General features: G+C 41.6%; 1 protein-coding gene across 7 annotated transcripts in view; it reads right to left on the reverse strand.

Moving 5' to 3' along the window:
• The window catches only part of CACNA2D4 (calcium voltage-gated channel auxiliary subunit alpha2delta 4), a 577,533-nt gene that overhangs the window by 310,147 nt on the left and 250,106 nt on the right, over positions 1-17,280 (reverse strand). For all 7 annotated transcript variants that reach the window (XM_033951433.1, XM_033951432.1, XM_033951431.1 and 4 more), the window contains one exon: positions 4,306-4,399. In XM_033951433.1, the coding sequence (XP_033807324.1) occupies positions 4,306-4,399 (94 nt within the window). The remainder of the gene's footprint in view (positions 1-4,305; positions 4,400-17,280) is intronic.

Here is a 17,280-nt window from a genome sequence, read left to right on the forward strand (position 1 = left end):
TGTTGCCATGCCATGCTGTCTAAGATTGTGGTGAAATGATGTGAAAACAAATATAAGAGAAGGAGATGACATGCAACTTTAAAAACATGCTAAAGAAAGATAGAAAATAAAGGATAAATTATTCAGACTGAAGATGAATGAAAGTATGAATAAAGTGGTGTGAGTTACACTAATGTAACCTTAAAGATAACATATGAAACGTGACATACAGAGTAGACTAAAAGAAAAAAGATAAAAATGAAAAGAATAATAATGATAATGATAAAAAGAACAGGAAAAAGGAAGAAAAAAGGAATACATACCATGGTAAAATAGGGGGGCTAAAAAAAGCCGCATGGCATGACAACACCTGTTTTGTCACATATACATATCCTCATAGTATTTTTAATAATTTTTATATTGTATTTGTATTTACTAAGACCCCTGACGAAGGTTTGTCCGAAACACGGACCGTGTCGGGTCCCTTTATTGGTAAAAGGGTTTTATATATTGTGTTCTTGTCATATTAAAATTTGCCTGCATTTTGTACACAGTCTGCAGTTTTGTTTTGTTTGCTTCTAGCTGATTTTTTCTGCCGATTTTTTTTGGATCCTTTTTTTGTTTTTGTGTTTTAATGCAGGTTAATTCAGTTATATGTGTTACAACTGATTTTGCATGCACTGACTCCACTTTTTACAAAAACATAGTGCAGTTTTTAGCGCCGGCCATGGTGATAACAGCTCCAACGCTCATAGAATTCCTTGACGGTTCTGTTAAAAGGTGGGTGGGGGGAAGTGAATTTAAGGCTCACTAATGAACTACATGTGCACTGATGAAAGCACATCCTTACTAACACACTAACAATAAAATTCCCTAACATAAATATTTTATTCTGTTACCTACTCTTACTAGGGAAAACAGAAAAGGAAATAATTAAACAAACACTGTCTACCCAAGCAAAACACACACATTTTCCTAAAAATAACAAAACAATCCCAAACAGCGACTCTCTCAACCTGCACAATCGTTCAAGCCAACTTTTGAAAATGTTTAGGAATGCTGAACTCACAACAAATTTCCTCACCTGGCAGAAAAAAGGGGGGAAAAACAAACCCTCTGATGTTCAAAATTATTTAACCAGTCAGCGATGGCTGCTGATCGGTTAAATTACAGATAACCAGCTATCTCTGAATATTCAGTGGGAAATAACCAGTTATCTCCACTGAATATTCGGGGTTAGTACATAGCAGCTAACTGGCGATACAGGCGATACAGCTGGTTTGTGCCGATAAATGCAAGTAAATACCAGTAATTGCAAGGATTTATTTTAAGCTTTGTACTATGATTTTTAATATTCTAAATGGTCAGGTGTCATAATATTTAGAAACATAATAAATGACGGCAGAAAAGGGCCATGGCCCAACAAGTCTGCCCACTCTAATGACCCACCCCCCTAATTTCTTCCTTGAAGTGATCCCACATGCTTATCCCATTTTTTCTTAAAATCTAGCACGCTGCTGGCCTCAACTACCTGCAGTGGAAGATCATTCCAATGATCAACGACTCTTTCGGTGAAAAAATACTTCCTGGTGTCGCTATGAAATCTCCCACCCCTGATTTTCAACGGGTGCCCTCTTGTTGCCGTAGGTCCTTTAAGAAAAAAGATATTTTCTTCTACCTCAATACGGCCCGTGACATATTTGAATGTCTCAATCATGTCTCCCCTCTCTCTGCGTTCCTCGAGTGAGTATAGCTGCAATTTACCCAGCCGTTCCTCATACGGGAGATCCTTGAGTCCTGAGACCATTCTAGTGGAATTGATTGCATTACTAGCAGGAAGATTAGGGGCTCCTTTTACTAAGCTACGGTAGCGTTTTTAGCGCACGCAAAACTTTAGCGCGCGCTAAACCCACGCTATGTGGCTAGAACTAATGCCAGCTCAATGCTGGCGTTAGGGTCTAACGCTCACGGCAAATTCAGCACGCGCTAAGCATGTGCTAAAACCGCTATCGCAGCTTAGTCAAAGGAGCCCTAGGTCATATTGTATGGAAGCAATTCTATCTTCAGTTTTCCTCATCAAAGACAATTAGATAATTTGTTCAATGGAAGGCGTTCTTCTATTATCAGGCTCCTTTAATGTGGAATTATCTCCCCTTTTAAATAAGATCAGTAGGTCAATATAATGATTTTAGAAAACTTTTAAAGACAATCTTGTTTAAAAATTTTTTATCGTGAAATTGATCATCTTCTACTGTTAATGCTCTATTTGAATATTTGCACAAGCAGAATAAAGTGAGGACGAAAAGATAGTCATTCCTCTCATAAATGTACCAAATAAAATGGTATCATGTGATAGTGCCACTGGATTCTCCAATAATTTATTAACTTGATCCCAAATAGATCTCCAAAATTTCAGTATCAAGGGACAATAGTATAAGAAATGATCCAACGTCCCAGGTTCCTAAATAATCAGAAAAAGTTCAGTTTTCTCAATAATGGAGGGTTCCAATCCCCCAAACCCCTCCCCAACGGCAGCGCGAAGAGTATGAAGTAAACTTGGGGAGGGGGTGTTCCCCACTCACACCCCGCGTCGGAGCTGTTTAAAAGTAAGTTTTCCCGCAGTGCGCTGGTGTCTTGCGCCAAATTGTTGGTGCTCCAATGTCGGCAAGCTGGTGTCTCGTGTGCCAATGACTATGAACCCTCCAAAGTATATCTGGCTCTAAGTGACCAGCCTGCATTTAAATGTCAAGGGTAGGGCAGATAATGTGGCTATGGGGAAAACTCACATGGCCAGATCAAAAGCTAGGGTTCTTCCAGTCTCTCTTTCCTCCTGTCCCCTATAACTGGTCCACATCATACTCTCTTTCTCTCTCAACCAGTCCTCATAAGTCTCCCTCCCATGTTTTCTCTATTCCCTTCCTTTGACTTTTCCTAGATACTCCTTCAGATTCTGTCTCCTAGCCAGTACCCCCTTTTACAGTTAGCCTCCTCTATCTCAGCCCCTCTATTAGCTGCTATATAAACATCTCTTACACCACTCACAGGTTTTTCTGTTCCTCTCTTAGCACTTATTTTTCTTCTCCTGCCTCTCTGTCAGTTCTACATTACCTTTCCAGGCTCTTACGTCAGTCTTATCCCACTCTCTAAGGCAGATTAAAGGTAAGAAACCTGTTTGGCCTACACTGTGCAGCTCACTGCTCACTCTACAAATCATTGGTTAAATATATGCCACAGCCAGTCAATAGGCTGCAGGGGAAAATGGGAGCAGTAAATTAGGAGACATCAGCTTTCCTTCCTGCTTACCCCTGGTAGCTCTGTATCCTGAAGCTTTCAAGTCTAGTGCTAGGCATAGCTGGAAAGAATATTGGGGGTGATCTAGTGCCTATGCTCACAATCCCTATATTTCTTAAATTCAGAGGTCTAAGTTCCTATTCAAAGTGAAATATACCCAACACTCTCAAAGGGGCAACTGAGAATGCATACTACTCCAGAATCTTACTTAATGACTATCCTAAGACCCCCATCCTTGCCCAAAATTTATCTTATCTGATTCTTCCCTCTGGTTTGTTACCTTAAGCATACACTACACATATGCAAACCTTTTCCAATGATATGGATGGTTCCAGCTGAGAGCAATAGGAGACTAATCGTGACCATCTCTGGGGAAAAAAGGGATTAAAATCTTCAAACAATATGGTTTCAATAAATTCTGATAGACCAAACAATTTGTAATATAACAGTCCAAAACCCATCCTTTTATGCAAAAAAAAAAAAAAAATGAAAGGTTACAGAACTTTTTAAATCTGCTTATGGACCCATGTTATGAGAAATCGGCCACTCTCAACATTTTCGAGACTTTAGTCACCTTTTCACAGAGACTGTTACAATTTTCTACTGACATGAAATAGTTCAGATTTACAGAAGATTCATAAGCAGAGAGCTCATATGGAAAGCAGTTTAGGATCAGCACTGATTGCTTTACGACTCAGGGGTGTCCAACCTACGACCCAAGGGCCGCATGCGGCACCATGAAGTATTTTGTGCGGCCCCAGTCGAGGGCGATGCAGTGTTTTCCTCTGCTGCCCCTGGGTGTTTACTGTCTTGGCGGCTCCCTCCTCTGTCTTGCTGCAGTGTTTGCATGTTTGTGCGGCCCCAGAAATATTTTTTTTGGCCAATGCGGCCCAGGGAAGCCAAAAGGTTGGACACCCTTGCTTTACGTCATTCTATAATTTTATACAAGGGAGAACTAGATGGTATACTGCATTTTACACCCTTGTGTTTGGTAAGCAACATGCTGTCAATGTAGTTTTAGCACAGTGTTCTTACTTTGACATGTTGAGGGCTAGTGCTGTCCAGTAGGCCTCCATGGGAGCCGTGACTACAGCATCAAAGAGGACCTCTTGCACTAACTCCTTATTACCTAGAGTTGAGGAGATACCAAAAATAACAAGAGATGATCACAAATATTCTTTTTCGCAATAAGATATTCTTTTTCGTAATAGGGCAAGAAAACCTGATCTAATCTTCTCCCATCACACACCTGGCACAATAAAGCTGATAGTCCATAAAAAGCTGAGAAGGCCAATAGTCATAAGCTTATGTCACTGGAAATTCTGCTAATTAAATAAATGGTCTGTTTTGGAGTTGTTGTTTTTATTAAATCTGGGGTACTGCTATTTTTCCTGATTTATTCACAAAACAGCCCACATTATTTCAATAGGACCTGTGGTTTTGGGCAAAGCAAGGCAGACATTTTTTTTTTAAATGATAGGTGGGATATGGCATCCTTGAATAAACTTGGAAACTTTTAGTGACAAAATTTAGACTCTGACTGCAAATTCTGTATATGGCCCAAACCGGTGCACACAGCCAATATGCCTGCACAACTTAATTATTTAATAAACTTAATCAGTGCTAATTGGCAATTAACACCTCATAACTGATGCTAATTGCCGCTAATTAAAGTTACACATGCACAATTTTGTAGGCGCAGTCGTTAAAGTACTGTGCGCCAGTTCTAGTGTATGAATATGAAAAGGGGCATGGCCAGGGAAGAGAATGGGTGGATCGTGGATATTTCTAGAATGTATGTGCATTGTTATAGAATACGCCCGATGCACGCACAAATTAGGTGCAGGGACTTAGGCCTGTAGGGATATTTCCGTATTCACACCTGAGGTTAGGCCTCCATGATGTCATCAAGCCTGAACCATTGTTTCAAGAATCTCTCTCTGCAAGCAACTTTCCAGCATGAATTTTGCAAGAAGTAAGAAGAGTGATGCATTATGGGGATGTACCCGAATGTTGCTATTCAAGGGCATTCATCTGTGCTTTAATAATGGGACAGTGTGAATCTTGAAGAAATTATTCTGTTCTTATCTGTCTAACAGCCCTGGGTCTTCCAGCATATATGATACTTTATACAGAAAGGCTATTCATCAAGTTCTGTTTCTGGATTGGTCCGAGGAAGTCATCTGATGAGATTCAAGAAAAGAAAGGTGCTAATTAATTAATAATTAGTTAGTCTGTGATAAGGTCCGGGGAAGCTCAGATCTGCTCACAGATGTTCTAATTGTAAACTTTTTCTTTCAATAATTAGACCTGTAAGTTACCTTGTGTGATTCTCTGCCTAAGAGATAGAAATTCGGACATTTAAAAACTGTTCTGAACTTAGCACAGATAAACGGAACTTATTGCTGATGATTTATAGCCTCATCAAGGATTTTCAACACGTGTAACTTTTACAACGGTATTCCTGACGTCTTCCAGCTGACAAGAAAATTTTCTCTTCCACCTAATTGTGCCGGAGAGGCTAATTAAGGGTGAGCATACGGAAATTACTTTTATTAGCTTGGGAATTAGATAGGAATCAATTATAAAGGTAAAGGGTTGAAAAGTTACCTGGGTGATAATATAATCATTTGCTAATCAGGGATTATTATTATAAGGAATAGTGTGTGTTTAACCAGAAGTTTTACTTAGTTGTCTAACCATTAGATTGTGATAATCATGTACTGAGTTTCATTTGTGTAATTAGATATTTTGAACTTGAATAAAAGGTTATGGTTTTCTCTAGACCACTTAACAGAAACGTAACGTGTTTATAATACTGCTAAGTGAACCATAAATCCTTCTACAGATTTTGGGGGCTCGTTTGCCGGGATATCTAGGTTTCTAATTTGCGACTGTAGCTATGTCTGTTGACACTGAGACTCAGATTTCGTGGCATGCTCTTGAAAAGGATGTTTTTCAGAAATTAGCTGTGCAAGTTTTAAAACAGTCAGATTCTGATGTGTATTTTTCTGACCTTGTACGTTTATTACATGCAGATATAGAGGACTCTAATCAGGCGTACTGTTCAGTTTTGCAGCGTCTCCTACATGCTCGTACTAAACCTACAGGAGAAAATTATTCAGAGCTCATCTGTGCGTTGTTTGCTTTTAAAACTTCTGTTTCTGCTAGTTTATCTCAACAACGTCAGCTTCAGAGTGATTTATATGAGCAATTAGAGGATTGTAAAAATTCTTTGCAGGCAGAACGGACTCGTAATGATTCCCTTGAACTGTTAGCTTCTAATTGTGAAGATCAACATTCCGACTTTGATCAGGTGATGTCTGAGTTACGACATCAATGTTCTGAGTTGAATGCTGAACTTGAAAGTCAGAAAAAAAGTACAGTGGTTATTTCTTGTGTTAAGTGTACATCTTTAGTGACGCAACTTAATACTGTCCGGGCTCAGAAGGCAGATTTACAGCTTTCTTTATCTAATTGTCATAAAGATCATGATAAGAGTGAAAGCAAACATGCTGAGATTTTGTCCAGGTTGCAGAATGAACTAGCGGACGTAACTTCTGCTTATGTTTGTCTGGGTGAAAAGTTAGACGCTACCGAACGTCTGTCTAATGATAAGGCAGCCCGTGCTGACAGGCAATTATGTGCCTTACAAGCGGACTTTGTTGAGTCTCAGAACCGACTTTCTGAAAGTAAGTTACAGGTCACACAGTTAACTGACTCGTTATGTCAGGCAGATGCCGATAATTTGGCTCTGCGCCAGAATGTTCAAGATATATCTTTCCAAAGAACTGCGTTAGCTGCTGATGTGAAAGTTTTACAAGACAAAGTTGCTGCTATTTGTAGTGAGAGGGATATTAAAACTGTCTCTCCCCCTGTGTCACCTCTTCATTCTCCTAAACCGGCTCCTAGAACCGTCTTTCGTTCTTTTTCCAGCTCTAGGGAGGAAGGTGGGTACAGGAATTCGCAGGAGTGTTCTGATTCTACTGCAGATGACTTGTTGCCTAGTAACAAACCCTGCCCTGAGAAATTAGTGACACTAGCTGACCGCCCAGTGCAGCAACCACGCCCTGTAAGGTCTATCTCAAATTCCTGTGACGTCACTGAACCTTCTGACTCTAAACCACGCCCAGTAAGGTCAGTTTACAGTGAGCCTAAACAACCACCAGATGGCACCAAAGCACCAGACATTTCACAACATACTCCACAAAGGTCACAGTACAATAATGAAACAGGGAAAGAAACTCAAAAGAAAGGAGGTAGCTATACTATACCACCCTATCACGTACAGATAATGAAGATGTTTAAACAAATGATAGAACCTTTTAGAGAGGGAACTAAGCTAACTATTGAAGCACATTTGGCCTCAATATATGAGTTCTTTGAGACTTATGCAGTGACAGAGGACAGTGATAAGCTTCGTTTACTCCGTTGGTCCTTTGCTTCTGAGTGTTCTGAGACGTTGCGATCCATCATCACTGGTACTTCGGATGTGTTAGAGGTGGAACAACAACTCAAAAGACGTTATGGTACATACGCTGATTCCATTGAATCTCGCAAAGCTGCATTCCATTTGCGTTGTGGACTCCAAGAAAATCCCCGTGAATTTGCTTTCCGTCTGAAACGACATTTCTTTCCAGACAGGACTCCTTCTGAGGACGAACTGGAGTATGGAGAATTCCGATCTCTCTTTGCAAAAGCCTTGCCTGAATATATGAGTGTGGTTGTGGCTGGTATGAAAAAGGCCTCTTACTCATCGATCTTAGCCGTAGCCGAGGATTTCTATGATCATAAAGTCAGGGTTCCTGCAGGCCAATCTGAGAAACCGGTGCCCAAAGCACGATCTAAGGAATCTAAGCTGAGTGTATGTGCAGTTCAGAATTCACTTGCTTTGGAACCTAGTAGCTCTGTAGTTTCCACTCCAGGACCTGTTTCATCTCGTCCAGCAGACCAGACTTCCTCTTCTGATGCACCACCCAATAGGGATGGACCCAAGACACAGAAGAAGAGACGGCCCAATAAGCAACAGAAGCAGAGTGACCTCAGTGTGATAATGGAACAATTGGCTCAGGTGGTGGATCGTATTTCTGCCCTGGAATTGACTTCTAAACAATTGGCAGCATCTGTCCCCGCGAGAAAGGAACAGACCTCAAGGAGAAAGGATAACAATATCAGTTACAGGCCTTCTGGAACTCGAGTGGTCAAGTCTGTAGTAACTGACACCCAGGCTTCCATAGTAGACGACCTGGATGACACACCCGAATTGTTAGAGGATGATACCGCATGACTAGTCCGAGAACCAATTTCTCCACCCACTATTGTATCTTCTGTCCAAACAACATCTCCTGATGCTACACAAGACATAGATCTGGTACAATCCAGTGAATTATCTGAGAACACCGAGTTGCTTCCTTCGTGGGATTCCATTAAGTCACACAAGTATTTCTTGGGTAGGTTAACGCCTATGGGTCAACGGTACACTTTACCTTTGTTTCTCCAACAGGTTTTGTCTTGTCCCGGTTTACTTGATACGGCTTCCGAAGTGACTTTGATCACTCAGGGACTATTCCAACGTTTGCAGACTACCCTGGGTACCCAGAAGACACTGTTGATTGTTCCCAGTGATTTGTCTTTGGTTGCATATGGACATCAGAACATTGAGACAGTTGGTCAAACTTGGCTAACCTTGCAGTTAGGCAAAATGAATGTTAAACACCCAGTGATTATTACCACTAGTCCAGGAGAGGAGTTTTTGATTGGAAACGATCTTTTGAAGAGATTGCGGCCTATTTTGGATTACGTCCAAGAAGTGGTCTGGGCTCAGGTGACTCGTCCCCTTCCTTTTGGAAAGGTACCGACTACACGCCTTCCCCAGGTTACCAGTACTGTGGAACGAAACGATACTTCAATTCGAATAAATTTCCTGCGTTCAGCGGATCCACACATTTTGGAGCTACGGTTTGCCAATGTTCCAGAAGGGGGTCCCACAGACCGTGAGATTGTCAGCGTTCCCAAGGAACAAATATCTGACATTGTTCTCCAGGCTGACCATTTGGAGATTGTTCTGAAGTCTACGTTCCCCGTGCCAGATCCACCTCAAGAGACTGTCCAAGACCCGACCTCATCTGTTTCCAGTTCTTTGACCTCTCATCCTCGTCTACTGGCTGTACTTCACCAGGATGATACTGACTTGTTTGTTGATGTTCACCTGCACGGTTCTGTCCCAGTTCAAGCTCAACTGCTACTCCAGAGTGACATCTCCATGATTAGTGAATCTTTTTACTGTCAACTTCAGCGAACCACATCAGTTCCGTTTGTTCGGCGCCACTCTACTCACCTACCTATACCAGGTCAGGGGGTCAAGCCTCTTGTTGGGGTTTGTAGCCTTCCGCTGACCCTGGGTTCTAAGACTTTCACTCATCACTTTTCTGTGGTGAAAGGCCTACACACATCCTTGTGTTTGGGATCCGAATGTCTTGTTCGTTTAGGAGTCTACGTTGATTTGGTGAACGGTGTGCTTTGGAGCAGATTGCAAGGCACCCCGGTAGAAGATGTGGACCTGATGGATGGTTTGAAGGCTGGACAACTTCTTCCTCAAGTTTGTGAAGTGGTTTGTGCTGAAGACGTCAAGATTCCTGGCCTTGTGCATGATTTTGCTCTGCCTCTTCGTTTGGCCCATGGTCAACGCATGCTCGATGATATTGGCTTTTTCAACCCGAATACCTCTTTTCTCGAGCATGGTCTTTCTCTAGGTGCTTTACCATGTCTTGAAGTACCTACCTCTTCTTTCCATGTATTGATTGTCAATGCTCAACCTACGGAAGTCTTTCTCTCCGCTGGAGAACATTTGGGTTTTCTAGTGGGTGTATCTTTTCCTGATGTTGAGGTAACATTGCCTATCATTGGCAACTTGTCTTCCATTGTTGACCCCTGCCAAGGGGGGGATATACTGGACCATATTTTTACCTCACCTAAAGGACTCATTTCACTGGACTTCCTTTGGCCATATGATGCATCGACATCCCATGTAACAGTGGATAATGATTTTTTGATTTTATCCAGGAAGTTAGCTCTGTCTGACCAATCTAAAGCGGTGAATGCCATTGATTCTTCATTTTTGCAAGAACAGATTGAAGATCAAGTGGAAATCTCTTCCAACCAACCTTTTTCTAAGTTTGATGCTATGGTAAAGGAACAAGTGGACCTAGCTGATGCGTGCTCTTCTGATGAAGAAAAGGCTCAGTTCACACAGTTGTTGTACAAGTATCGAGACCTTTTTGCAGTGGATTCTTATGACACTGGACTGACTGATCTACATGTGACCAAGATTCCTACGGATCTCCACAGTAAGCCCGTCTTCGTACGTCAGTATAAGATTCCTTTGGCCTCGTATGAGTCCGTGCAAGAGATACTTGATACCCTGGAAACTAGGGGTATCATTAGGCTTTGCAACAGTACATACAACTCACCCTTGTGGCCAATCCTGAAGAAGAATAACAGTTGGAGAATTGCCTTGGACTACCGACAGCTAAACAAGCGGGTACCCTTGTCTAGGTGGCCTATGGCCCATCTTGACCAGAGCTTGACTACCATCAAAGGAGCTAAGTATTTTACCAGCTTGGATTTAGCTTCTGGATTTTGGACAGTTCCTGTACATCCACCGGATCAATACAAACTAGCATTTACCTTTGGGAAGAAACAGTACACGTGTAATAGAACACCTTTTGGTTTTCTGAACTCTCCAGCTGAGTTCAATATATTTCTCCATAAAGCCCTTCCAGATGCAGAAGCTCGAGGAACTCTAGTCTATGTGGATGACATCCTGATCAAGAGTCTCACCTTTCAGAAACACCTGGAAGAGGTAGAACATGTGTTCCAACAATTGCAAAATGCAGGAGCTAAATTGACCCTTGCCAAAGGTCAATGGTGCCGAACATCTCTGAATTATTTAGGGTATGACATTTCCTCTGAAGGTCTTCGACCACAGAAGAAAAGGATACAGGCCCTACAACAGTTGAGGAAACCTACCAATTTGACGGAACTTCGTTCATTTTTGGGAATATGCAATTATTCTCGACAGTTCATAAATCAGTATGCAGAGATCTCTAGACCCTTGGTTGCCTTACTAAAGAAGGATGTACCTTGGACGTGGGGTCCTGAACAGGAAGATGCTATGCAAGAGATGAAAGAGCAGCTTAGTCGCTTTCCTTGCTTGTCCTACCCTGAGAGTGGTCGTGAATTCTTCATCGACCTAGGATTCTCCAAACACTCTATGAGTGCTGTCCTGTACCAGAAATACGACTCTGACAAGCGTGTGGTGGCCTATGCAAGCAAAGGCTTCACCGATGTAGAGAAGAAGTATTCTGAATGTGAGAAAGCTCTACTGTCAACTGTTTGGGCTCTTCAACATTTTCGGAGTTATATCCAAGGAGAAAAACTCATTGTAGAGACTTGTCATCAACCCATTAGTTTCTTGGGTAGTGACAAGATCAAGACTGGTCGTGTCTCCAATAGCCGAATAGTCTCATGGACTTTGGCTCTCCAAGGATGGCCTTTACAGGTAAAGTATGCCCTGAAACATCGAAACACAGTAGCCCAAGGGATAGCAGAATTGCATGATTGTACAGAACAAGATTCTCTTACAGGTATACCGGAACCTGATGTTCCACCAGAAGAGGAGGAACCCCATCGTCATCATCTTTACGATGAACACCTATGTGCCAATATACCTCAAGTCTACGTAGATGGCTGTGCCTTCCACCAGACCTCGACCCATACTCTGGTCGCAGGAGTAGGTGTAGTGTGGAATGCCGACACACCTATGGAAACCTTGAAGTATAGATTGGGTGCTAAAACCAACCAATACGCAGAGATTGTAGCAGCCTTGGTCGCTGTACAGTCTGCAGTACAGAAGGGGATCCCAGAACTGATTATCTGTACAGATTCTGATTATGTGCGTCAAAACTTTGTGTCTCACTTATCCGTGTGGAAAAAGAAGGACATGTTAAATTCCAAAGGAAAGCCTGTCCATCATGGCGACTTGATTCTAGCCTTAGATCAATTGGTACGAGACAATGACATGACCATCTACTGGAAGAAAGTGAAAGGTCATGCTAAGGTTAATAGTTCTGACAAGATCGGAAATGACCTTGCGGATCAATTGGCCAAAGAAGGTGCTTTGTCAGGTGAACTATGGCAATGCCCTGAAGAGTTGTTTTCGATGGTACATGCTATTACTCGACGCCAAGCTAAACAGGTAGTTGAAACACCTGTGGTGCAGTGGGGTAATGATATCCCTTCCTTTGATCTTGTAACCGCTCAGAAGACCGATCTTATCCTGGGAAAGTTCTATAACTTCATACAGAATCCACAGGATCATCCATTGTCTGAAGACGATCGGAAGGATGAAGAACTGAGGATACTCTACACCTCCAGAGAGAAATTTTCGATTCATCAGGACCTGCTCACTCGGACGAGTAAGCATGGTATTGTGCAGTGGGTTGTACCCCGTGCATATCGAGGAATCATGTTGCAACATGCCCATGATGAACCTTGTGCAGGACATAGAGGTGAAGAAGTTACCTATGAGACACTGAAGCAAGTGGCCTATTGGCCTCATATGCGGCAAGATGTGCAGTTATATACGAGAGGTTGCTTGACTTGTTGTCAATTTCAACCCTCTACACCACTTCACCGAGCACCCTTGAGAAAGAAGGGTTTGGTCATGCCCTGGTCCGACATCCAGATTGACTGGATTGGCCCAGTGGTCCGTTCCTCCCGAGGTAATAAGTATATGTTGACTGTAACTTGTTTGTTTACAAAGTGGATTGAGTGCTTGCCTGCACCCAATTGTACGGCAGAGACTACCGCTACCTTGTTACTGAATCATGTGTTCAGTAGGTGGGGTTTGCCCATGAGAGTGGACTCAGACCAAGGATCACATTTCACTGCGGATGTGATGCGACACATGTGGAAGATGCTCGGAGTGAAAAGTAAATTGCACATAGCTTACCACCCTCAATCATCGGGACAAGTGGAAAGAGCGAATCGTACCATCATCACGATCCTGAAGAAGTACGTGTCTACCTCTGGTAAGAATTGGGACATGAAGTTACCTTTGGTACTGATGGCTATTCGTGCCACGCCTCACCGTTCTACGGGGGTGACGCCTTTTGAAATGATGACAGGTAGAGAAATGATATTACCAATTCATTTGTTGTATAGAACTAATGATGTAAATCTTTCTAGTGCTACTACTGCTCATGAATATGTCACCCATTTACGTAAACATTTACAGGGTGCATTTTCTTTTGCCCAGAAAAATCTGGAAATTGCTGCTAAAGGTAGAAAAGCCTATTATGATCATAGGACTACCACAAAGGAATACCAAATTGGCGACAAGGTATTCTATTACAATTTTGGCAAAACCAAGGCCAAAGAAAGTAAATTTTTGCCAAGTTGGCATGGTCCATTTCCTATAGTGGAAAAAGCTTCACCTGTGGCCTATCAAATTCGCATCAAATCAAATTCTCCAGGTGCAGATGTCCTTAAATGGGTCCACATTAATCAACTGAGACCATGTCATCCCAGTAAATTTGCCCAGGATGAGACCATTGTTGTGATGAAGACATTAACCTAGCAACAGCCTAGGCTGTTCTCTCTCTTTTCTGTTTTTCAGATGGCGAAACGAGTTCTGCCGATGCTGTTCCTGGTTGTCCTGCTGATTGGCGTTGGTACCAAAGTAATCGATCCTGGTCCGCAGTCCCATGTTGTCCATCAAGATTCTCCTGGTTTCTTGTTCTTCCCGTTCCAGATCCTGCTCCAGCACATCTTCTTTCGATGTTTCTCTTTTCCATTTGGACTCTACTCCTACTGAAACTGAATTGGAAATCCTGGATGTTTTCCGTGGACATCACATCAACTTTACCCTTGAAGTGGAACAATATTTGATGACAAAGCCTTCCCACACCATTGAACTGAAAGTTGATAATGATAAGCTTCATATTGAGGACTTTCATATTGGCTCCTCCAATGTACATGAAGTTGTTGATACCCGCAGTATTGATCTTTTTATCACTGTTGTTATTCCAATTTTTGCCATCCTGTGGGTTCTCTTATTTGGGTTCTCTGTTTTTGCACTCTATGAGACCATCCGGATTAGACGTCTTATTCAACAGAAACCATCACATACAGACTTAAGAATGCATGATTTCATTGCGGCTATGAAAGAGTAATTTTGCTAGCCGTATTTTTGATTATGATCTTTCTGTCTTAACTTTTGCTTTGGCATACCTTTTGTGCCTTGCTAAGTAGTTATGATTTTTGATTTTATCATATATTGCCATTATTCAGTGATTTTATTATCATTTATTTGGCTGGGTTCATATATTTTACCCTTGCCTTTATGATTATTATCCATTGATTATTGATATCTTTGATTTATTGCTGATTTATATGGTATTGCTTATGTTTATGCATTTTTATATCACCTTGGGTCTTGTCGATCCTTTCCTACTTAGTTAGGTTGAAGGTGAAATAGACTCCATTGAAGTTATTTCTCCTCCAAAAGGGGGGACTGTAGGGATATTTCCGTATTCACACCTGAGGTTAGGCCTCCATGATGTCATCAAGCCTGAACCATTGTTTCAAGAATCTCTCTCTGCAAGCAACTTTCCAGCATGAATTTTGCAAGAAGTAAGAAGAGTGATGCATTATGGGGATGTACCCGAATGTTGCTATTCAAGGGCATTCATCTGTGCTTTAATAATGGGACAGTGTGAATCTTGAAGAAATTATTCTGTTCTTATCTGTCTAACAGCCCTGGGTCTTCCAGCATATATGATACTTTATACAGAAAGGCTATTCATCAAGTTCTGTTTCTGGATTGGTCCGAGGAAGTCATCTGATGAGATTCAAGAAAAGAAAGGTGCTAATTAATTAATAATTAGTTAGTCTGTGATAAGGTCCGGGGAAGCTCAGATCTGCTCACAGATGTTCTAATTGTAAACTTTTTCTTTCAATAATTAGACCTGTAAGTTACCTTGTGTGATTCTCTGCCTAAGAGATAGAAATTCGGACATTTAAAAACTGTTCTGAACTTAGCACAGATAAACGGAACTTATTGCTGATGATTTATAGCCTCATCAAGGATTTTCAACACGTGTAACTTTTACAACGGTATTCCTGACGTCTTCCAGCTGACAAGAAAATTTTCTCTTCCACCTAATTGTGCCGGAGAGGCTAATTAAGGGTGAGCATACGGAAATTACTTTTATTAGCTTGGGAATTAGATAGGAATCAATTATAAAGGTAAAGGGTTGAAAAGTTACCTGGGTGATAATATAATCATTTGCTAATCAGGGATTATTATTATAAGGAATAGTGTGTGTTTAACCAGAAGTTTTACTTAGTTGTCTAACCATTAGATTGTGATAATCATGTACTGAGTTTCATTTGTGTAATTAGATATTTTGAACAATATTTAGATTCTGCAGCTGGCTTGTGAATTATATTTTTCTATTTTCATAATAAAGATATTTCTCATTAGCCTAGGTTTGTGTCGTATAATTAGACCATGATATTTGAACTTGAATAAAAGGTTATGGTTTTCTCTAGACCACTTAACAGAAACGTAACGTGTTTATAATACTGCTAAGTGAACCATAAATCCTTCTACAGGCCTGGTTTTCTTTAGCCTACATGGGTGCACCTAAAAGTCATGATGCGCATTGGCGCTTAGAGAAAATTTATACAGTGTGTGTATCTTTTATAGAATTGCGCCAAGTGTCGTTCTAATTGGCAATGATTTTTTGGGTGCCATATATAGAATATGGACCTGAACGTATAAGTTATGCAAGTAGCAGCAGGTAAACAGCAGAAACAGCTTTAAAAAAGAAATGTGTGTTAATTCCTTTATGAGCTCGTAGCACTTGCACATGTGCAGGGCAATTCTATAAACACACACTCATGGTTACGCACACTAGAGAATGACACGGTGACAAAATTCATCTCCGTTCCCATCCCCGCGGATAACCTCGGGAAACCATCTTCATGTTATTCTTTAAGGAGAGAGGGAAGAATCAGAGTATGAATGGCCGCAACCAATGACCCTCAAGCTTTGCTTTTTAGAATGCTGGAGTAGAACAGCCTGAGGTTGAAATAGACACTAAAAAATGACATGGGATTATTTCCCGCGGTTATCCGCGGGGACGGGGACGGTGATGAATTTTGTCACTGTGTCATTCTCTAACATCTCTGCGTCCATAAATGTAGGGTATAAGCACTATTCTATAAGGCTGTTCGTAAGTGATTTAGGGGGGATTCATAAAAGGGCGTTAAGCGTGTTAGCATCACGTTAGCTATCCACTAAAGACACCCATAGAATGGGTGTCTTTAGCAGTTAGCATGCGCTAATGTGCTTAATGCTCTTTCATGAATCTCCTCTTAAGGAGTAACTCTTAAGGGCAACATGCATGTGGGTAGAGCATGGGTGGAGTTCTCAGTTACACACATTATTTCCCAGTTACAAACATTATTTATTTAAAAAATTTAGATCCGCTCAGGACCTAAGCGGCTTACAGCAAATATACTTACAGTAAATCAAAAACAATACAAACATACAATTATAACAGAATACTCTAACTTAGGGTTACCAGACGTCTGGATTTCCCCGGACATTTCTTCCTTTTCAAGGACATGTCCAGGGGTCTGGATGGCTTTTCAAAACCCAGCACTTTGTCCTGATTTTGATAAGCTTCCAGCTAGTAGCGACGTCGGGACGGCATCTGAGTATGCGCGGATGCAACATGGTGACAACAGGATGTCACACAAGCAATTGTGCAGTGCCCTCCCAACAAGCGAACGGGTTGAAGGGGCAGGGCTGGGGCTGGGGGCAGAACGGGGGCATGATTCAGGTGGAACGGGGCCAGGCCTTGGGGGCCTGGGGTCAGGGCCATGGGTCTGGATTTTCATTCCGGAAAATCTGGTAACCCTACTTTAAGTTACACTCAT

The sequence above is a fragment of the Geotrypetes seraphini genome, chromosome 7 (genome assembly GCF_902459505.1).
Source record: "Geotrypetes seraphini chromosome 7, aGeoSer1.1, whole genome shotgun sequence".
In the NCBI taxonomy this organism is placed as follows: domain Eukaryota; kingdom Metazoa; phylum Chordata; class Amphibia; order Gymnophiona; family Dermophiidae; genus Geotrypetes; species Geotrypetes seraphini.